The sequence below is a fragment of the Epinephelus lanceolatus genome, chromosome 19, assembly GCF_041903045.1.
Source record: "Epinephelus lanceolatus isolate andai-2023 chromosome 19, ASM4190304v1, whole genome shotgun sequence".
In the NCBI taxonomy this organism is placed as follows: Eukaryota; Metazoa; Chordata; class Actinopteri; order Perciformes; family Serranidae; genus Epinephelus; species Epinephelus lanceolatus.
The window spans coordinates 37,388,982-37,411,786 of NC_135752.1; the positions used below are offsets into that span (position 1 = coordinate 37,388,982).

The 22,805-nt window shown below is 38.6% G+C and overlaps 1 protein-coding gene across 4 annotated transcripts in view; it reads left to right on the plus strand.

The window, feature by feature from the left end:
• Nucleotides 1–22,037, plus strand: part of LOC117269948 (ceramide transfer protein) — a 36,673-nt gene extending 14,636 nt beyond the window's left edge. For 2 of the 4 annotated variants that reach the window (XM_033647310.2, XM_033647311.2), the window contains 15 exons: nt 5,080–5,187; nt 5,344–5,482; nt 7,468–7,551; nt 7,669–7,826; nt 8,003–8,095; nt 9,234–9,320; nt 9,438–9,530; nt 9,725–9,796; nt 10,773–10,868; nt 11,506–11,638; nt 11,721–11,791; nt 11,908–12,036; nt 12,159–12,288; nt 19,201–19,339; nt 19,441–22,037. In XM_033647310.2, coding sequence (XP_033503201.1) covers nt 5,080–5,187; nt 5,344–5,482; nt 7,468–7,551; nt 7,669–7,826; nt 8,003–8,095; nt 9,234–9,320; nt 9,438–9,530; nt 9,725–9,796; nt 10,773–10,868; nt 11,506–11,638; nt 11,721–11,791; nt 11,908–12,036; nt 12,159–12,288; nt 19,201–19,328 — 1,521 coding nt within the window. In that variant the 3' untranslated portion in view covers nt 19,329–19,339; nt 19,441–22,037. The remainder of the gene's footprint in view (nt 1–5,079; nt 5,188–5,343; nt 5,483–7,467; nt 7,552–7,668; nt 7,827–8,002; nt 8,096–9,233; nt 9,321–9,437; nt 9,531–9,724; nt 9,797–10,772; nt 10,869–11,505; nt 11,639–11,720; nt 11,792–11,907; nt 12,037–12,158; nt 12,289–19,200; nt 19,340–19,440) is intronic. The other 2 variants (XM_033647312.2, XM_033647313.2) reach the window with 1 other exon arrangement.
• The last annotated feature ends 768 nt before the right edge of the window (nt 22,038–22,805 follow it).

Below are 22,805 nucleotides of genomic sequence, written 5' to 3' on the forward strand. Positions count from 1 at the left end.
ATCCCCACTGTTGACTGCTGAGCAGAAGACAATGGAGGCAGGGAAGACCTACAAATGTTTACAGTCACATTTACACGGCAACCAACCATCAAATGTGGAAATTATGTTTTGCATTGTTGATGAAAATAATCTTAACATGTGGTAATCGATTGTGTTTGGTGGTTATTATTCATCCCAGCCACAGAGGAAAGAGAGAAGTGATTGCACAACATCAGCAACGTTTTTTTGAAACCGACTTGTGTGTATGGAAGTCTTAATCTAAGACAGACGTTATCCAGAGTGAAGCAATAGTTGTGAGTCTGTCAGACACAGATGAGGAGAAGGCTGTCACCACACCTTCAGCCTGTCTGCATAAACAAACGCTTGCTCACTCGCTGTCCGCAGTTTGGGAAATCCCCCCTCTTCCCTCCTCGCTCACTCATCCCAGCACCGGGGAGCCGCCGTGACTAAGAGCAGGAGGGAAGCAGCCTTGTGCACACACACACACACACACACAGGCACACACAGCATCCCACCCACTATGAGTCACCGCTGAAAACTCTTCTTCCTAGAAGGCCCTGCTTCCCTTTGTAACCCACATTACTCACAGCACTCAGCAGCCCTGCGTCTCCAAGGAGACACAACACAGCACAGCTAACACTTCTTACAGTTTGAGAAACATCTGAATATAAAAACAACACTAGTTACCAGGATACTATCTCTGGTAAAGTTAGCTGAGCTTGCTGTATATTTGAAACATGCAGTGACAGCCATGTGGCATAAATTCCAGTAATGTAAGATCATCTTTCAGATTCTAAGGGTGCTTTCACACCTGCCCTGATTGGTTCAATCTAACTCAAGTCTGTTTGCCCCCTCAGTGCGGTGCGTTTGGGCAGGTGTGAACACAGCAATCACACTCAGGTGTGCACCAAAACAACCGGACCGAGACCTTCTTGAAGAGCTGGTCTCAGTCCGGTTACAAACTAGTGCGGTTGGTTTGTGGTGAGAAGGTGTTCCGACCTGGATGTGAAGCAACTGCAGTCACATGACACATTGTTGTGTTAACCGCCTTGGTTAAAGCGTGTGTGTGTGCATGAGGGGCGTTCAGATGTAGTGTCCTTTGTGCGTACAAACCCAGTACTTTCAATGTAGACACACGTCATGTACGCTCACAACCCAAAGCGACACCGTAGTGGTACCTGCTTCTCCCTCCGGTGTTGTCAGATCCCGGTTCCCCCTCAGGCTGTGTCTCTCCTACTGTTTCCCACGGAGCTCTGCCCCGCTTGAAAGGCGAAGGAAGCCCGTATGTGGAAAGATGTCGCCTGCAAGATGTAGAATGTGTATTATAGAAGAGAAACACACATTTCAGGACCGCTGACTTGTATCATCAGAACAGACATGTCCTGTGATTTTCAGCCTCCTTTCATATTCAGTAGAGGGGGGACAATACCTGACAGTAATATTCTCAGCTGTCAGGATGTGCCTGCTGTAAAGGATAAATATAATCATAGAAGGCTGAAAATCACAGGACATGTCTTTGCCACCTTGGTCTCGAAAAAACCCAGGGAAAACCTTGTTCAAGCACTTGAAACTTATTCAAATCAGTCCAAATCCAATGTATATGGTTGACAGTTGAATAGCTCAGGAATACATTAAAGCTACAGTAGGTAACTTCTTCAGTGAAAATGACAAATTTATTTTTTATAACTGTCACTATAAACAAACAGTACAACATGAGACAGATAATCTGTGGAAAAAGACTTCCTCTGGCTCCTCATGGTCCTTTCACTTCTGTGAAAGCAAGAATTAAACAAGCTTTATTGTCATTGTGAAAAAGCAAGCAAGCTGCTTGTCGTTGGTCTTCTTCTGTGAAAATGAAAGCAAACTTTTCAACATCAGTTTTCTTCTGTTTATCTTCTCTTTGCCGTGTATTCTGTTGTTAGCTCTGCGGCTTGTACATGAGTAGTTGACTCTGCCTTAGAGACTCCTCCTCACTTTGATTGGTTGTTGTCGTTCAGGCCTGATGGATTCAGGCACAAACGCCATTAGGAGCACTAGAGGAACCTAATTTCTTTGCAGATTTTGTGTCTCATGTGCTGCTGTCAGGATATAGTGACAGTTACAATAAAAATAAAAAACCTTTTGTCGTTTCTGCTGATTTGCTGGAAGAAGTTACCCACTGTGTCTTCAAGAAAAAAACCCTGCTTCCAAGCTGATTCTTAACATTTTTAATTTTAATTTTTTACCATATAACAAAGTATAAAACTATATAAAGTTATAACGGGTTTGTTTGTTGTTACCTGAATGAACTGTATTCCACTGAGGGTTTATCTTCGTTGTCTGCACATCTTTTGTGCGGATAACATTCATAAATGACTCTTTTTTTCTTTTTGCTTGTGGGGCTTTTGTTGCACTTGCACTTGCAGTGGTGTGGTGAGTGTGGTTGTCATCAGCTCTCCACCGATGGTTGTCTCTGCTCCGAGACCTGTGCCACAGATAACAGCAAAATGCAAGGCACTCTCAAAACTGAGCTCGAAGCCAGTGAGTATAACATCAGAGTTGGAGAGTTGAGGACGGCTGCACTTGTTGCGTTGCTGTGCATGAAAGCTTTGCAAGTTAAAACCCCGTGTGTGACAGCTGATGTAAAACAAAAGATTAGATCAGGCTCTATAAAGCTCAATACAGCCGATTCTGATCAGTTAAAAAGTGCCTTGATCGGATTGAGACATCCCTAGCTGTAAAGTCCAAAAGTCAAAATATATTGAAAAACAGGCACATGTAATCATTTCCAAAGTTCACAACATGTTTTTGTCTGACAAAATATTCAGCTTCAGTCTATATTTTTTGGCCTTTAGCCTCTCAGAAACAACATTTTCACTGTGGTCAGAAAGCCAGCAAGTTTGCTGGCCCTCGTGCTGCACACAAAGGGAGGCATTATAATGTAGCCTGCGTAAACGTGGTGGTCGAACATCAGTCTGACAGCACCATAAATTACATTTACTGGTCAAAGAAAGTTGATTTGATAACAAAAGACGTGGAATCCAGTTGAGAATTTCCCAGGATTATTTTTTTAAGGGTTATGATGTCATAAAATATGACGACAGACATTTGAAGCTTTATTTAAAAAAAGCAAAACCTCACCAGATGCTTAAAAAAAGCAGCATTGGGTACAGCTGGACTAAAAACAGCTTTCTGACCTGGATAATTCTGTGCCTGCTCAGGGCAGCATTTTGTCAGCACCAGGCTCTTAGTCAGCCATTGTCCCCGGTCAGTCATGTGTGTGCGCTTGGGCTTCAATCACCCGACACACAAACACACACAAACACTCGTACAGCTACTCAGTATTTACATGTGCATGTGTGTGGGCATTACCATACAGCTGAGACAGGAGCCCAGCCGCTGATAACTGTAACTCTTTCTCCTTTTTGTATTTGTGTTTTATGATTTTATCAGGTGGTACAGCTGCAGCAACAGCTCTGCTTGCTTTGATTTTGTTGTCATCAAACAGATTAAGCAGCCCTCATGTAAACACTTAGATAGTGCAATCTGTGCTGATGGAGTCAGTAGGGTAGCAGTATGTTGGCTAAAGGGCAAGCAGCAGCGACTGAAACCCATGAGAACACGGGCGGAGTTACCTCTGGTCGATGACCGACAGTTACCCCAGCCTCTTACTAATGCCAGTCACGTGTGTTAACGTGTCCTGCCCCCTGGTGGTCGAAAGAGGAAGTAAAAGCTGCTTCCCCTTTAAGCCAGCGTCTCTGTGTGTCGTTGAACCTTTTCTCTCTGCTGTCACGAACCGTCTATTTCGAGGGCCGGGCTGTTACGTAAGAGCAAAGGGGGAACCTGTTAGGTTGACAGGAAGTCACTTGATGTTTCAGTTGTGTTGCCATGGTCACGGCATCTGTGTCATGCTGTGCTGCTGTTGAGGTCACTGTATCCTGTGTAAGTGATTCATTGCAACATAAAGGATATTGTTAGGGTTTGATAGAAAGTGTTTTTGTTGTTTCTAAGAGGAGTTCAACATTTAGCACACATTAGGAGGTAGCACAATATGCATGTTTAAAAAAAAGAGTACTTAATTAATTCACACTTCTTACTGTATTTTGTACTTTAGGGGAGGAGAACAGAATTTTAATGTTTTAATTAAACAGAAGGGACAAAGAAAGAATAGATGGGACACAATGATGAAAACACTATAGATCAGATGGACAGAACAGACATTAATCATTAGTTTAAAGGTCCAGTGTGTAGGATTTAAGGTGATATATCGCAGACATTAAACATAAATATAATAAGTATGTTTTCTTTAGTGTATAATCACCTGAAAATAAGTGTTGTGTATTTTTATTACCTTATTATGAGCTGCTTACACCTACGTAGAGTCCTCATCTTCGGAGATTGCCATGTTGCAGTGCTATGTTTCTACAGGAGCCCAGAACAGACAAACCAAACACTGGCTCTAGATAGGGACAGTTGTGTCTCATGTTAGCCTCCAAAACAAACAGACCGGGTGATTTAAAATGTTAAAAACAAGAAATAAAGCAGTGTTTGGTTTGTATAAACATGGCGGTGCAACATGGCGATCTCTACAGATGAGACCCTGCTCCCTATGTAGATATAAACAGCTCATTTTAAGGTAACGAAAAGACAATGATTCTTATTTCCAGGTGATTATACACTAAAGAAAATATATTTTACTTGATATTCCATTTCTGCCAATATATCCTTCTAAATCCTACACACTGTTAAATCAACACATCTGTTTGCTTTCGAGAGGAAGAGACCTCTGTGGATAATTCAGCTCCCTGTAAAAACCTCCTGAACACTGAAGGAATTCTAACTGGGATTTCATGCTTGGCACATGGGAGAAGTTTCAGCTGGTTGCAGTCTGTAATCCTCTTTGCTAGATGCCACTAAATCCGACACACTGCTCCTTAAGAGAAGAATTAGTAGTAGTTGAGCTTTTGTTTGCGTAATGCTGAATAGCAGCTGTTTAAATGCATAGTTATAATGTGTTTTATGAAGTGAGGCTACTTCCTGACAATGTCACTAACTTGTCTTCGTGTCTGTCTCTCCGCACACCTGTGGGTCTCTTCATAGGCTGATTCTGGATATGGCTCAGAGTCCAGTCTGCGGAGACACGGCTCCATGCTGTCTCTCACATCAGCCACCAGCGGCTTCTCTGCCACCTCCACATCCTCCTTCAAGGTGAGATTTCTGCTTCATGTTTACTCTGGCTGACGAAATCATTGGCTCTAATTCTGTACCTGCACACATGAGGAATTTTCTGCTATTTGTCAGCGCACACACACAAGCTGTTAATGACGTGAACCTAACTGCTGTGTTTCTGTACTGTCTCCTCAGAAGGGCCACAGCCTGAGAGAGAAGCTGGCAGAGATGGAGACCTTCAGAGATATCTTGTGCAGACAGGTGGACACGCTGCAGAAATACTTTGATAGCTGTTCAGATGCCGTTTCTAAAGATGAGCTGCAGAGGGATAAAAGTAAGAGCCACAGACACTGACACTCCATTCAGCCAGTTGTTGCACATCAGGGAGCAGATCTGTGTTTTTAAGGGGTGGATTTTAGACAAGAAGTGAAGATAGTTTACTGCTGGAAAAGCCACTTTACAAGAGCATCCCAGCTTTATTTTGAAGCTGATACTATCGATTAAAAATGTATCAGCTATCTTTATTTGCTTCAGTTAGGGCTGAGTGATTAATCAAATTTTATTTTCAATGACAGTTTTGGCTTCCAGCGATTATGAAAAAGATTATCAAGATAAAAGAATTATTGTGCTGCGTTCAGTTTTGCAATGAAGCTCTCATTTTGTTTTGCGTTTTTAAATCCAGTGCACCCCTATCCTTTACAGTGTTGCACTCAGTCTTGGAACCTTGGCACATTTTTTCAGACCCCCTTAGTGACTTTATTTCTACAAAGCAACGAGCCACATAATTGAGCAACTTACTCAAACCATCAGGAAAAAAGAGAGGAAGATTTTCAAATGCATATTATAATTCACTCCCATGTGCAGAGTCTCTCCCTCTCCTCTGTGCCATGTTTAGATTTTGATATTATAAATCATGTATTTTATTTGTCTATATATTTTTTTTTTTTACATTATTTTGTATTTGTTTATCAATTGAATTATATTTAAATATAAAAAATATATACTTTTAATGAGGCAAATTCTTTTTAAAAGTTTGATAAGTGCATGATGTTTCCAAAGCCAGTGGGTAATTGTGTTAAATAGTTAATATTGACTAAAATAATTATGAGTTTTGCCATAATCAAGCAGCTCTAGCTTCAGTCATTTTTCACACAACAATAACAAATATTTAACAATTGATACCACACTGTAAAAATACTCTATTAAAAGATAAATTACTTAATACAGAAAAACAAAAGTAGAATATAATGAAAGTAAAATATATATAAAATAGGATTTTAGAAGAAGCAGGAATTGAGATCACTGAAATGATTCAAAATAAACTCAAACTGTCTTAGCTGCACTTATTGTATTGTGTATTTTCATATGGTTTGTGTGTATAAATTAGTAACTAAAGTGGAATAGAGTACAATATTTTCTTCTGAAGTGTAGTGGAGGAGAAGTAGAAAGTGGCAGGGGATATTTACTCAAGGACAGTAAAAGTTCCTCTTGTGACAAGATGCTGTTCCTCAAATATAAATCTTTTTCTTTTTGTGTTTGACAAACAATTTGTAGACTATGAAAACGAGATTGGGTTTCTTTCTTATCTTGGTTGGAGTGCTCTCAACCAATATTCTCTTACGTAAGAGAAAGAAGATAAATTGGTGAATTGTAGAAAAAAAAAGATCAAAATTATAGATTAGAACAAAAAAATGAGGAAATTTGTTCGTATAACGCTCCCTGCATGAGGCCCGTTGTGACACAATGATTATTTAAGGACGTTGAGTTAAAGTAAAATCAGTGAATTCTGGGAATCTAAAATACAGCTAACTTGTTTCTATAAGACACTGGTATGTGTGGGAGAATCTTCAGTATGCATATCCAGTGTATAGATTCTGAAAATATTTGGAGTGGAGAGAAAACTTGTGCTGTTTATGGTCTGGAATGTGTCTGTGTGTGTTGTGACTCAGACAGCAGTTATTCTACAAACTCCCTCACCCTCACCCCGTCTTGGCTAGCTGAACATTTGCTCATGGCAGCCTGCACTGGGCGCCTGTGGATGACCGCAGTGAATGAAGCCCTGCTTTTGTTCTCCTCACCTCCCTCTCTCCGCTCGTCTCTCTCTCTCTCTCCATTCTGAAGATGAAACCAGACCATTGTCATGTTGTCCAGCACAGCAGAGTTCTGTCAGTCTGATGGTGCACTGTGCTCTAGCTTAAGTTGTGAATGGCCCACAAGGCGCTACCCTGCCCTGGAACGCTGGGCGACTCTCAGTAGGGTCCTGCAAGAGGAGGCTCGTGTGTCGCAGCTACCTGAAACTTTATTTCTCTTTGTCTTTAGTCGTGGAGGATGATGAGGATGATTTCCCCAACACCCGGACAGATGGAGAGTTTCTGCACAACAACAACGGCAGCAAAGAAAAATGTGAGTAATGCAGAATTTAAAGTATTTTTTCTATATTATATCTGACCGTTAACTCCGACTTATACAGGGTTTGTTACAAGCAGCGTGTGTTTTAGTCCCATGCTCCTCTCTGTGCAGTGTTCCAGTCCTTGAGTCCCAAGGGAATCAATGGCATAGACTTTAAGGGTGAGGCCATCACATTCAAAGCCACCACAGCCGGGATCTTGGCCACTCTGTCCCACTGTATCGACCTCATGGTGAAGAGAGAGGACAGCTGGCAGAAGAGACTGGATAAGGTGTGTGACATTTGACTCTAATTCGCCATCTACTCGCCTGAAATGGCCGCATTATGTTCCTTTACATTTGTCAGACAATAGTAGAGATTGTTTTTCTTTCTACAGAAGAGGAGCAGTCATATGTATTTTTCTCCATAATTGTGGTTGTTTAATGAGTCTGGATTTTGTGTGTGCAGGAGATGGAGAAGCGGCGAAGAATAGAGGAAGGCTATAAGTCAGCCCTCAATGAGCTGAAGAAAAAGTCTCATTTTGGAGGTCCTGATTATGAGGTGAAGTATAAAATTCATCTTTGAAACCAAGTCCTAACTGAATGTAGGGCTGCTCCCTGACTAAGAATTTTCCTAGTGGACCAACAGTCCTCATCAGGGTCCATCAGTGGACTAGTCTCCTGCATGTTTCTGATACGAATGTATGATTAAATGATATATTTTGGTGGTTTGAGTTGAAGGTGTGAGAAAGAATAGTATCAGTCACATTGTTAACACTGTGCTACATTACAGAGAAATACAAACCGTACTAATGAACCTTCATTAATATAGGCCTATATTTTATCTCCAAGTGCACGTCACACACTGAGCGAGCCGCCTGTTAATGACGCTGTGGGCTAATGGGCATGTAGCTACTTCCATGTTTCACATGATACGTCATGTTTGTAGTCGACCAATGAAGATGAGTTTACATATCACCTTGGGTTCGTCCTTCACCTTCTCAAAATGATCCCACACTTTGGATTTCCTGCCCGACATGTTATTAACTAGCCTGTGGAATAACCGCAGGTACCAGCCCTGGAGATTAGAGGCCGTACACATGCTGCGTCTTTAACCGCCTGGAAAACTCTAGGTCCAAATAGGTCCCCCTGTGAGGGTTTTAAATTACAATAAATTACATTTTTTAGCCAGAGTTGCCTCTTTATTAGGAAGTGGTCGCGCAAAATATACTGACAGTAAAGTTTGGTTATCACAAAATCCCACGGCACACCTGGATTGCCATCGCGGCACACGCACACCATTTGAGAACCACTGATCTTTATGATACCTCATCATTTCACCACAAAAACTTGAATAAGGTTGCATCTGAATGGAGGGAGATCAGCAGGGAGCTGAACGTTTCTGGTAAATGACCATCGCTCATAACAGCCGACTTGCCGCTGGCTATACTGTGTGTCATTACCAGTAAAGATCACAGTATAAAACGTGTGTCTCCAGTCTAAACCTGAGCAGATAGATAAGTGGTTTGTACGACCTGACAGAAGTTTAGTATTGACAGAGAGTGTCTGATGTTAGGTGATGGCATGTGTGACACAACAGTTGGACGTTTGCTTGCTGTCATGACACGGTGTAATGCAATATGAATTTTGTGTTGTGTACGAACTTTTGAAGTAACATTCCCTCCCCACTTTATTGACAGGAGGGTCCAAACAGCCTCATTAATGAGGACGAGTTTTTCGATGCAGTCGAAGCTGCTCTGGACAGACAGGACAAAATAGAGGAACAGGTAGGCAAAAAAGAAAGAGTGCTGGATGTCGGATAAAACCAATGACATACTTTAAAGTCAGTTTACTTAAAAACAGTGAGAGTTTCTTATTTAAATTCAGTGTTTGTTTGTGTCCAGTCTCAGACTGAGAAGACGAGGATACAGAGATCCAGCCCCGTCCCTCCTGGAGACGTCTATTCCACCTCTGGCACACACAGATTCTCTGAAAAGGTAATCCAACCCTTCACTCCCAAAAACCTACAAGCTTCTTTCATCATTCCACCTGTTCCTCTATTTCTACACCTTCCTTATTTTTCTCATTTCACACTTCTTTAATTTTTACATCTCACTTCCTTTTGTGTAACTCTGCCTCTTCCTCTCCATTTTTTTTGTCCATCATCCCTTCGTTCTCATCTTCCCTGTAGCCTCATAGTCAGTCCACCCCTGCTCTGATAGTCAGCACCCCTCCTCATGAAGTTCACAGATACAGCACAGAGGTAACTCACTGCTCAGGCTCAGCCAGTCACCTGTCCTCTGTGTTCACCTGTCTACACAAACACCATGTGTGCATGACTGATGGATCCTTTCTAACTGTGTAGTCATACATACACTGGAACTGTAGCATATCATTCACACTACTCCTGTGTATTAGTAGCCCTAAAACAGAGACCTCTGAAAACACGGCTGACCCTGCTTTAGTTTGAAACTCGCAGGTTGTGTTCTGAATGATTGGAGACTTTTGGAAACAGCGACAAGGACACCCATGTTTGCTTTCTGATTGGGTCTTAACAGTCATGACTTGTCAAGAAAAGATATTATAGTAAGGTTTACATAACTTCTATGATTTCATTCTTTCTGCGTGGATACTCCTGTCCTATCGCCATGACTTCCAGTGATGGATAATGCTTCTGGTACCACTCTAATATGTTGCCGTATTTGTTTTGTAATGACTTCAAATCTATGGTTTCTGCCGCCTTGACCGCCTTATACTCATGTGTTATTTCCAGTGACAGTTCCACCTCATTGTTGGTCCAAGCCAATAAATCTCTGGTCTTACTTTTTGCCATCCCAGCAGTATTTTCTGTAACTAACTAACCAACCGCAGAGCAGACAGTCTGCTCCCTGTTTATATCGGCAGACGCATGCCCAGTGTATTTGAATGTGATATGCACTTTCAGGTGTTAGCGTGGATGGAGATTTAGTCTTTTTTTTTGTCGTGAAAAAGGTCAACAACAACAATATGTTTTTACATAGTTTTTGTTGTTATAATTTACCGCAGAGGAAATGATATATTTAGTACAGAGTATATCGAAAGTTCATGAGGTGCAGCTTCAGGGCAGCGTTTCAGTTGTTGTCTCTGGTTCTCTGCAAACATTGACTCCATTATGCCACGCTGATATCTGAGGACAGTTTCAAGTTGTCATGACATAATCAATCTCACATCCTCTTTCTGTCCTTGGCCTTGTGTTATAGGTGGAGGAGATGGTGCAGAATCACATGACCTACTCCCTGCAGGATGTTGGTGGAGATGCCAACTGGCAGCTGGTTGTAGAGGAGGGAGAAATGAAGGTATGAGGAGGATTTCTGAAAATGTAATTCAGGTTTCTGACACTCACATGGTAGAGCATATTTATGTAATACTTTGGCTGAGTCATACACTATTTTTTACAATTATTTAGAAATTAAATTTAATGTGTCCTTAAAATAACATATATCTGGAGTCAACGCCTAATACTAGGGTTGGGTTGGTATGAAATTTTACCACAGGGTGTTGACCCATCAGCCACTCCAGAGTGGAACATAATGAGACAGAAAGAGTCTGTAAATGAAAGTGTTAGCCTGGTTAGACCATCCTGATGACGTGAGCTCAACATTCTGTTTCACTCTCTGTATCAGTCTGGAATTGGTGTTGCCCCAGACACTTTCCAGAAATTAAAATCCAAGTGGGGCCAATCAGAAATCCACACTGTAGTTAACAACGTAAGCAGCCAATCAGGGACTGTGTTGTAGTTGATGACGTAGAATGCAGGCTGCAGCTTGCACAACAGTAATGGCAGCTCCTGAAGCGACAGGATCATAAAATCAAATTGGTTTGAGCTTGTACTCGAGACCATCAAAGCCTGATATTTTAACCTGAAATTAACCTCTACCTCTATTGTACATGCATTTAACTTAATTTCACTAAAATCTGTCATGTGTTTTCCAGGTGTACAGGAGAGAGGTGGAAGAAAATGGAATTGTTCTGGACCCGCTGAAGGCCACCCATTCAGTAAAGGGGGTGACTGGTCACGAGGTCTGCCACTACTTTTGGGACACTGCCTACCGCAACGACTGGGAGAGTACGTATTTTACCTTTGAATCAATGCTAGTTTAATACTTTTTCTTCTTTATTAATACTCCCATGTTCTCTGCCTCTTTTAGCCACCATTGAAAACTTCAATGTTGTGGAAACGCTCTCGGACAATGCAGTAATTGTTTATCAAACGCATAAGGTAAGAGCTACAAGATCATAAACAATGTCACCACATTTGTTCAACAGTTGAATTGATCTGCCTGTTGTGTATGATGTGTTGAATCTGACATAATAAAGGAGTAATCTGTGTTGCAGCGGGTGTGGCCTGCATCTCAGAGGGACGTGCTGTACCTGTCTGCCATGAGAAAGATTATGGCCAACAATGAGAATGACCCAGACACCTGGCTGGTCTGCAACTTCTCTGTGGATCATGACGATGCACAGGTGAGCCATTAAGTCAATGCAGACCCACTTTAGGTTTCAGACTCTATGTTAGGGATTTCTGGAGATTCTGAATGAGTATCCTGCTGCTGCTTTTCTTAATTCTCTGTCCTGTTGTTCCACAGCCAAGCAACAGGTGTGTTCGTGCCAAAATCAACATTGGCATGATCTGTCAGACCCTGGTCAGCCCACCAGAGGGAGATAAGGAGATCAGCAGAGACAACATCCTGTGTAAAATCACCTACGTCGCCAATGGTATGTGTCCATCTGTTCTTTTGGATTAAGTTGACATTGAGTTCACAGTATCTGCACACACAAAAAATGTATGTTTGCCATTAAAAAAAATGTGAATTTAAAAGTGCTTGTATTCTATGCCATAAAAATGTCCTAAAAAACTCAGTGTTGTAAGTCATGAAATGTCATAAATATGTCACAAAAAAGTCACAGTATATTGTGCCACAAAAATGGCATCAAAAAAGTCCTAATATAGAGTAGTCATAGTATAGTATGTTGTCCAAAATCATGAAAAAAAGTCATAGTATAGTATGTCGTCCAAAATCATGAAAAAACGTCATAGTATAGCATGTCGTCCCAAATCATGAAAAAAAGTCATAGTATAGTTTGTCGTCCAAAATCATGAAAAAAAGTCATAGTATAGCATGTCGTCCAAAACCATGAAAAAAAGTCACAGTAGCATGTCGTCCAAAATCATGAAAAAAAAGTCGTAGTATAGTAAGTCGTCCAAAACCATGAAAAAAGTCATAGTATAGTATGTCGTCCGAAATCATGAAAAAACGTCATGTTATAGTATGATGTCCGAAATCATGAAAAAAAGTTATAGTATAGTATGTCGTCCAAAATCGTGGAAAAAAAGTCATAGTATAGTATGTCGTCCAAAATCATGAAAAAAAGTCATAGTATACTACGTTGTCCAAAATCATGGAAAAAATTCATAGTATAGCATGTCGTCCAAAACCATGAAAAAAAGTCACAGTATAGCATGTCGTCCAAAATCATGAAAAAAAAGTCATAGTATAGTAAGTCGTCCAAAACCATGAAAAAAGTCATAGTATAGTATGTCGTCCGAAATCATGAAAAAACGTCATGTTATAGTATGATGTCCGAAATCATGAAAAAAAGTTATAGTATAGTATGTCGTCCAAAATCATGGAAAAAAGTCATAGTATAGTATGTCGTCCAAAATCATGGAAAAAACTTATAGTATAGTATGTCGTCCGAAATCATGAAAAAAAAAGTCATAGTATAGCATGTCGTCAGAATTCATGAAAAAAGTCATAGTGTAGCATGTCGTCCAAAATCATGAAAAAAGTCATAGTGTAGCATGTCATCCGAAATCATGAAAAAAAAGTCAGTGAAGTATGTTGTCCGAAATCATTGAAAAAACGTCATGTTATAGTATGTTGTCCGAAATCATGAAAAAAAGTCATAGTATAGCATGTCATCCGAAATCATGAAAAAAAGTCAGTGAAGTATGTTGTCCGAAATCATTGAAAAAACGTCATGTTATAGTATGTTGTCCGAAATCATGAAAAAAAGTCATAGTATAGCATGTCGTCCAAAATCATGAAAAAAAGTCATAGTATAGTATGTCGTCCAAAATCATGGAAAAAAGTCATAGTATAGTATGTCGTCAGAATTCATGAAAAAAGTCATAGTGTAGCATGTCGTCCAAAATCATGAAAAAAGTCATAGTGTAGCATGTCATCCGAAATCATGAAAAAAAGTCAGTGAAGTATGTTGTCCGAAATCATGAAAAAAAGTCATAGTATAGTATATTGTCCAAAATCATGAAAAAAAAGTCATAGTATAGTAAGTCGTCCAAAACCATGAAAAAAGTCATAGTATAGTATGTCGTCCGAAATCATGAAAAAACGTCATGTTATAGTATGATGTCCGAAATCATGAAAAAAAGTTATAGTATAGTATGTCGTCCAAAATCATGGAAAAAAGTCATAGTATAGTATGTCGTCCAAAATCATGGAAAAAACTTATAGTATAGTATGTCGTCCGAAATCATGAAAAAAAAAGTCATAGTATAGCATGTCGTCAGAATTCATGAAAAAAGTCATAGTGTAGCATGTCGTCAGAATTCATGAAAAAAGTCATAGTATAGTATGTCGTCCAAAATCATGAAAAAAGTCATAGTGTAGCATGTCATCCGAAATCATGAAAAAAAGTCAGTGAAGTATGTTGTCCGAAATCATGAAAAAAAGTCATAGTATAGCATGTCATCCAAAATCATGAAAAAACGTCATGTTATAGTATGTTGTCTGAAATCATGAAAAAAAGTCATAGTATAGCATGTCGTCCAAAATCATGAAAAAAAGTCATAGTATAGTATGTCGTCTGAAATCATGAAAAAACGTCATGTTATAGTATGTTGTCCGAAATCATGAAAAAAAGTCAGTGATGTTGTCCGAAATCATGAAAAAAAGTCATAGTATAGTATGTCGTCAGAATTCATGAAAAAAGTCATAGTATAGTATGGTGTCTGAAATCATGAAAAAAAGTCATAGTATAGCATGTTGTCCGAAATCATGAAAAAAGTCATAGTATAGTGTGTTGTCCGAAATCATGAAAAAAAGTCAGTATAGTATGTTGTCCGAAATCATGAAAAAAAGTCATGTTATAGTATGTTGTCCGAAATCATGAAAAAAGTCATAGTATAGTATGTCGTCCGAAATCATGAAAAAACGTCATGTTATAGTATGTTGTCTGAAATCATGAAAAAAAGTCATAGTATAGTATGTTGTCCAAAATCATGAAAAATAGTCATAGTATAGCATGTCGTCCAAAACCATGAAAAAAAGTCATAGTATAGTATGTCGTCCAAAATCATGAAAAAAGTCATAGTGTAGCATGTCATCCGAAATCATGAAAAAAAGTCAGTGAAGTATGTTGTCCGAAATCATGAAAAAAAGTCATAGTATAGTATATTGTCCGAAATCATGAAAAAACGTCATGTTGTCCGAAATCATGAAAAAAAGTCATAGTATAGCATGTCATCCAAAATCATGAAAAAAAGTCATAGTATAGTATGTCGTCCAAAATCATGAAAAAACGTCATGTTATAGTATGTTGTCCGAAATCATGAAAAAAAGTCAGTGATGTCCGAAATCATGAAAAAAAGTCATAGTATAGCATGTTGTCCGAAATCATGAAAAAAAGTCATGTTATAGTATGTTGTCCGAAATCATGAAAAAAAGTCAGTATAGTATGTTGTCCGAAATCATGAAAAAAAGTCATAGTATAGTATGTCGTCCGAAATCATGAAAAAACGTCATGTTATAGTATGTTGTCCGAAATCATGAAAAAAAGTCATAGTATAGTGTGTTGTCCGAAATCATGAAAAAAAGTCAGTATAGTATGTTGTCCGAAATCATGAAAAAAAGTCATAGTATAGTATGTTGTCCGAAATCATGAAAAAACGTCATGTTATAGTATGTTGTCCGAAATCATGAAAAAACGTCATAGTATAGTATGTCGTCCAAAATCATGAAAAAAAGTCATAGTATAGCATGTCGTCCAAAATCATGAAAAAAGTCATAGTATAGCATGTCGTCCAAAATCATGAAAAAAGTCATAGTATAGTATGTCGTCCGAAATCATGAAAAAACGTCATAGTATAGTGTGTTGTCCAAAATCATGAAAAAAAGTCATGTTATAGCATGTTGTCCGAAATCATGAAAAAAAGTCATAGTATAGTATGTTGTCCGAAATCATGAAAAAAAGTCAGTGAAGTATGTTGTCCGAAATCATGAAAAAAAGTCATAGTATAGTATATTGTCCGAAATCATGAAAAAACGTCATGTTGTCCGAAATCATGAAAAAAAGTCATAGTATAGTATGTCGTCCGAAATCATGAAAAAACGTCATGTTATAGTATGTTGTCCGAAATCATGAAAAAAAGTCAGTGATGTTGTCCGAAATCATGAAAAAAAGTCATAGTATAGCATGTTGTCCGAAATCATGAAACAAAGTCATGTTATAGTATGTTGTCCGAAATCATGAAAAAAAGTCAGTATAGTATGTTGTCCGAAATCATGAAAAAAAGTCATAGTATAGCATGTTGTCCGAAATCATGAAAAAAAGTCATAGTATAGTATGTCGTCCGAAATCATGAAAAAACGTCATGTTATAGTATGTTGTCCGAAATCATGAAAAAAAGTCATAGTATAGTGTGTTGTCCGAAATCATGAAAAAAAGTCAGTATAGTATGTTGTCCGAAATCATGAAAAAAAGTCATAGTATAGTATGTTGTCCGAAATCATGAAAAAATGTCATGTTATAGTATGTTGTCCGAAATCATGAAAAAACGTCATAGTATAGTATGTCGTCCAAAATCATGAAAAAAAGTCATAGTATAGCATGTCGTCCAAAATCATGAAAAAAGTCATAGTATGATGTCCAAAATCATGAAAAAAGTCATAGTATAGTATGTTGTCCGAAATCATGAAAAAACGTCATGTTATAGTATGTCGTCAGAATTCATGAAAAAAGTCATAGTATAGTATGTCGTCCGAAATCATGAAAAAAGTCATAGTATAGTATGTCGTCCAAAATCATGAAAAAAGTCATATAGCATGTCGTCAGAATTCATGAAAAAAGTCATAGTATAGTATGTTGTCCGAAATCATGAAAAGAGTCATAGTATAGTATGTCGTCCAAAATCATGAAAAAAGTCATAGTATAGTATGTCGTCCAAAATCATGAAAAAAGTCATAGTATAGTATGTCGTCCAAAATCATGAAAAAAGTCATAGTATAGCATGTCGTCCAAAATCATGAAAAAAGTCATAGTATAGCATGTTGTCAGAATTCATGAAAAAAGTCATAGTATAGTATGTTGTCCGAAATCATGAAAAAACGTCATGTTATAGTATGTCGTCAGAATTCATGAAAAAAGTCATAGTATAGTATGTCGTCCGAAATCATGAAAAAAGTCATAGTATAGTATGTCGTCCAAAATCATGAAAAAAGTCATATAGCATGTCGTCAGAATTCATGAAAAAAGTCATAGTATAGTATGTTGTCCGAAATCATGAAAAGAGTCATAGTATAGTATGTCGTCCAAAATCATGAAAAAAGTCATAGTATAGTATGTCGTCCAAAATCATGAAAAAAGTCATAGTATAGTATGTCGTCCAAAATCATGAAAAAAGTCATAGTATAGCATGTCGTCCAAAATCATGAAAAAAGTCATAGTATAGCATGTTGTCAGAATTCATGAAAAAAGTCATAGTATAGCATGTCGTCCAAAATCATGAAAAAAGTCATAGTATAGCATGTTGTCAGAATTCATGAAAAAAGTCATAGTATAGCATGTCGTCCAAAATCATGAAAAAAGTCATAGTATAGCATGATGTCCAAAATCATGAAAAAAGTCATAGTATAGTATGTTGTCCGAAATCATGAAAAAACGTCATGTTATAATATGTTGTCCGAAATCATGAAAAAACGTCATAGTATAGTATGTCGTCCAAAATCATGAAAAAAAGTCATAGTATAGCATGTCGTCCAAAATCATGAAAAAAGTCATAGTATAGCATGTCGTCCAAAATCATGAAAAAAGTCATAGTATAGCATGATGTCCAAAATCATGAAAAAAGTCATAGTATAGTATGTCGTCCGAAATCATGAAAAAACGTCATAGTATAGTGTGTTGTCCAAAATCATGAAAAAAAGTCATGTTATAGCATGTTGTCCAAAATCATGAAAAAAAGTCATAGTATAGTATGTTGTCCGAAATCATGAAGAGTCATAGTATAGTATGTCGTCCAAAATCATGAAAAAAGTCATAGTGTAGCATGTCATCCGAAATCATGAAAAAAAGTCAGTGAAGTATGTTGTCCGAAATCATGAAAAAAAGTCATAGTATAGTATATTGTCCGAAATCATGAAAAAACGTCATGTTGTCCGAAATCATGAAAAAAAGTCATAGTATAGCATGTCATCCAAAATCATGAAAAAAAGTCATAGTATAGTATGTCGTCCGAAATCATGAAAAAACGTCATGTTATAGTATGTTGTCCGAAATCATGAAAAAAAGTCAGTGATGTTGTCCGAAATCATGAAAAAAAGTCGTAGTATAGCATGTTGTCCGAAATCATGAAACAAAGTCATGTTATAGTATGTTGTCCGAAATCATGAAAAAAAGTCAGTATAGTATGTTGTCCGAAATCATGAAAAAAAGTCATAGTATAGCATGTTGTCCGAAATCATGAAAAAAAGTCATAGTATAGTATGTCGTCCGAAATCATGAAAAAACGTCATGTTATAGTATGTTGTCCGAAATCATGAAAAAAAGTCATAGTATAGTGTGTTGTCCGAAATCATGAAAAAAAGTCAGTATAGTATGTTGTCCGAAATCATGAAAAAAAGTCATAGTATAGTATGTTGTCCGAAATCATGAAAAAACGTCATGTTATAGTATGTTGTCCGAAATCATGAAAAAACGTCATAGTATAGTATGTCGTCCAAAATCATGAAAAAGTCATAGTATAGCATGTCGTCCAAAATCATGAAAAAAGTCATAGTATAGCATGATGTCCAAAATCATGAAAAAAGTCATAGTATAGTATGTTGTCCGAAATCATGAAAAAACGTCATGTTATAGTATGTCGTCAGAATTCATGAAAAAAGTCATAGTATAGTATGTCGTCCGAAATCATGAAAAAAGTCATAGTATAGTATGTCGTCCAAAATCATGAAAAAAGTCATATAGCATGTCGTCAGAATTCATGAAAAAAGTCATAGTATAGTATGTTGTCCGAAATCATGAAAAGAGTCATAGTATAGTATGTCGTCCAAAATCATGAAAAAAGTCATAGTATAGTATGTCGTCCAAAATCATGAAAAAAGTCATAGTATAGCATGTTGTCAGAATTCATGAAAAAAGTCATGTTATAGTATGTCGTCCGAAATCATGAAAAAAAGTCATAGTGTAGTATGTCATCAGAATTCATGAAAAAAAGTCAGTCTGTTGTAAAGAAATCCACAGAATGCCATAAAAACCAAACATGTTTTATTCCTTTACAAAATCAACATTGCGTACTTTTCAGACAAACATTCAGAAGACATTCTCAGTCATCACAATGTTCCTGTAAACTTGTTGCTCATTAAAGTTTGTTCTCCTCCGTCTGTGCAGTGAATCCAGGAGGCTGGGCTCCTGCCTCCGTGCTCAGGGCCGTAGCGAAGAGGGAGTACCCCAAGTTCCTCAAGCGCTTCACCTCCTACGTCCAGGAGAAAACTGCTGGCAAACCCATCTTGTTCTGACGCTCCCACAGGTAGCACTGGAGATGACTTACCTGCTTTTGTATTTTCACCTGAATCTTTATTCAGTACACACCCTGCAAAATAATAACCTGAGTCTTCTCTGTGTTTCCAGTGTTGAGACATAACTGCACATGAGGCTTTGAGGAACCAGTCTCCACAACAGCAGAGCAGCAGTCAGTCTGAAGTTCCTCTCACTGGTTTTCTCCATCCCAGTTCTTTGCTCCGTTAGTTCCAGTAGGGGAGGGAGGGTGATAATGGTGCCCTCTGGTGGCTGCGTTAAAACATCTCTGAGATACATTCATACTGTATGAATGATTATTCCAGTCAGTTGAAACCTGGCAGTGATATCGTCATTTATCATAATCATTTCAAGAGAAATTAATATTTGTTTTTCCCCTTCTTCGTGAGTTAATTGATAAAATACTAAATTAGAAAACCCCAGTCAGAGTCTCAGGAGATGAATGCACCCAGCAGTCGGCCCAGTCCACCTTCCCTCCCTGTGACCGTTCTTGCAGCAGTTCCTGACGCCATCGTTCACGCTCATGTAGAAGACTGACTCGTCTCTCTTTCTTACAGATATATTAATATATAAATGTATGTATGTTCTATAAGAAGTTTGTAAAAAAGAAACAAACAGATCTTTGCTAATAGACTGAAATATTTTATTCTCGCCATTTGTAGTTCCTACTTTCTGTTGGTCCGTTTCCATAATTAGTAAGCTTTCTTTTTAAGCTGCTAACTTTTGCTAGTAAAACATCACTGATTGGTTAAGTCCCGAGGGCCGTCATCAACTCGTGACCCCTATGATGTAAGACTTGACCTCTCTGACTCCGTCCCTCTGATGAAGACACCTGTCGCCGGTGCTGATGGAGGGACGAGGCGAGAGGAGTTTGTCATATATTTAATGTACAAAACAAACGTCATGTACATGATTTGCCTGGCTTTATACTTGTGTCACTGTAAAATGTTGTCATAGCACATATTTTGATTGTTGAACGACCTGTAAATAGTGTCACTAACATTTCTCTGAAGATCAGACAGTTTTGACTTGAGCCCAGATGCCTTAGTGTTACAGGAGTGTCTAGTTCAGATGGGACGACAGGCGCCGTCAGTGCACCGATGAAATCACTAGTGAAGTGCCTCATGGCTGAGTTCCCCTTATTATCGTCTCCTTCAGGAGCTCAAATTTGTCCTATAATAAATATATTTACTGAATGAATCAACCACAGAGGGCTAGCAGGATATTTTTACAAGTTCTAGTATTATAAAGACTTGAGATACGTTTAAATTTCAGTGTGAGCATCGCCGCCTCAACTTACAGTGTTTCTGGTATTTGTTACAAGTTTTGACTCCATTTTAGGTCTTTGTGTCATGTTTAGTCTAAATGTCGCTCATAAGCGCAGAGTCCAGAGTTTAGTAGGATCTCCTGTTTAAATGGGTAGTTTGGATTGTTTTAAGTGGCACTGTATGAGGTAATTATCCATCGTCAGTGTATTAACTACAGTAGATGACTGTTAGGGAGTGAGTTTGAAGAAGCAGACAGGAGTATCGCCACTTTAATGGACAGCGGGTAGCAGCAAAATATATTTTAGCCACCTATCAGTTGAAGTGTACGCCATATTGAGAATATTTTCACCTGTCTACCTTGTTGTCAGACAGCCCTGTCCAACGGGAAACTGAAACTGTTTGACAAAAACAGGAATTTTACCTCGCAGAACACCGGAGCTGCCGGTCAACCGCTGCTCAATCAATCAGATGGTTTGTATTATTGTGTGGCTTTTAAACGGTTAGCTTGGATTCACAGATGTCACTCGATAACGCAAACACATTAACCAGTCGAGGCAGAGGTAGAGCAGCAGCTCCTGTGTGCAGCTCTGGCTTTGAAGAGAGCAGAGACAACAGTTTCAGTTTCTGACAACACGGTAAAGTGGTGAAAACATTCAAAATACAGCGTACACTGAAACTAATACATTTTTTTGGGTGGCTAAAATTTGTTTTGCTGCTTCCCCCGTCCACAGCAGTACATTGCTTAGCTTCTGTAGCAATACTGCTGTCTGCTTCTCCAAACTGTGGACACACTGGCTGTTATTTACTGTAGGCATTCACTGACTGAGTACCTCATACAACCCCTGTTTTAAAAACTCCAAACTATCCCTTTAAAGTACTTGATTTTAATAGAAACAGTGTGTGTACAATACTTAATGACGTAGACCATTTGCTCATCCTGTTACAGCAGTGTTTGTAACTCTGGACTCAGCAGTCTTAAAGTCGACACAGGCTGAAATAAAATTACAAAACTTTTTCTGAGAGGAAGTTACACTATTTGGTTTTCATTACCGTAATTATTTCCCAGACAACACTTAATAAAGTAAAGCATCAGTATCTCTACCTGGACAGCACATCATGTTCTTTGGGTCGTATCTGACCGATCTGCAGCTGTTTCATGTCTCCACTCTCGAGCCTTTGATTTCAGAGCTAACAGCAGCACGCCGTGTGTGAAGCCAGACGACGCCAGGCTGAAGCTCTGTCACCTAGAACACACGTTTCTAATCCTAGTCCAAGTAACTGAATGTAATTAGAGAAACATTTTTGTAAATAATTTGTTCATACTAATGCTGTGGGATCAACTTACAAATGTACTGTGACAGCGTCGCACTTCTTCTGCCCTGTTTTAAAAGTGAAAAGTGAAATAAATAAGTTTGTCCTCCAGTTTGAAGCATTTGGAGCCGTTTGTTCACGTCACAGAAACACAGAGACATCAGCACGTAGTGTTATGCATTCAATTTAATTTAATTTAAATTAAACATAGTACAATCTTTTCAAATGAATAGCTCAAAGGGACAGTTCACCCCAAAATCAAACCTGGACAGCCCTACAGTTAAGAGATGAGTTTTTGATTTTGGGGTGAACTGTCCCTTTACAATTAAATATTCTATCTAGAACATGCTGTGCGTAAGGCCACGACTGAGCGTCAGTGCTTTCTCAAAAGGACAATAAGAACCTGCAGTATGTGATGTCAGTGACGCCTCCAGTCATTCCACATAGACAACAGTGTACCATTAACGTTTATTAAATGAGTTAATATGGCTTTCAGTTTCCTGTTCTTCTATTCGCCTTCACACAGAACAACAACCCGCCTGTAACAATTCATCCAATCAGGTCACTTTGTGACACAAACATCTGTTGGCAGGTGCTTTTCTTTCCTTCCTGGAACCAGCAGCCACAGTGATCCTACAGTATACACAGTATACAGTAGCTCCTGAAAGCCCCACTCCACACACCGCTACTTCCTGTTCAGTGATCACACAGAGAACGGGGGTGTGGCTAGTAGCGCGAAGTAATCCATTACAGAGGCAGCCAGATTACTGTTTTAGTAGCTTTCAAAGCCATAGCACAGATATTAGCAGGATGAGTGACTGCGATCTTTCCAACATGAGTTATGAAATAAAAGACTGCAGACAGCACCTAGAGGTCCCC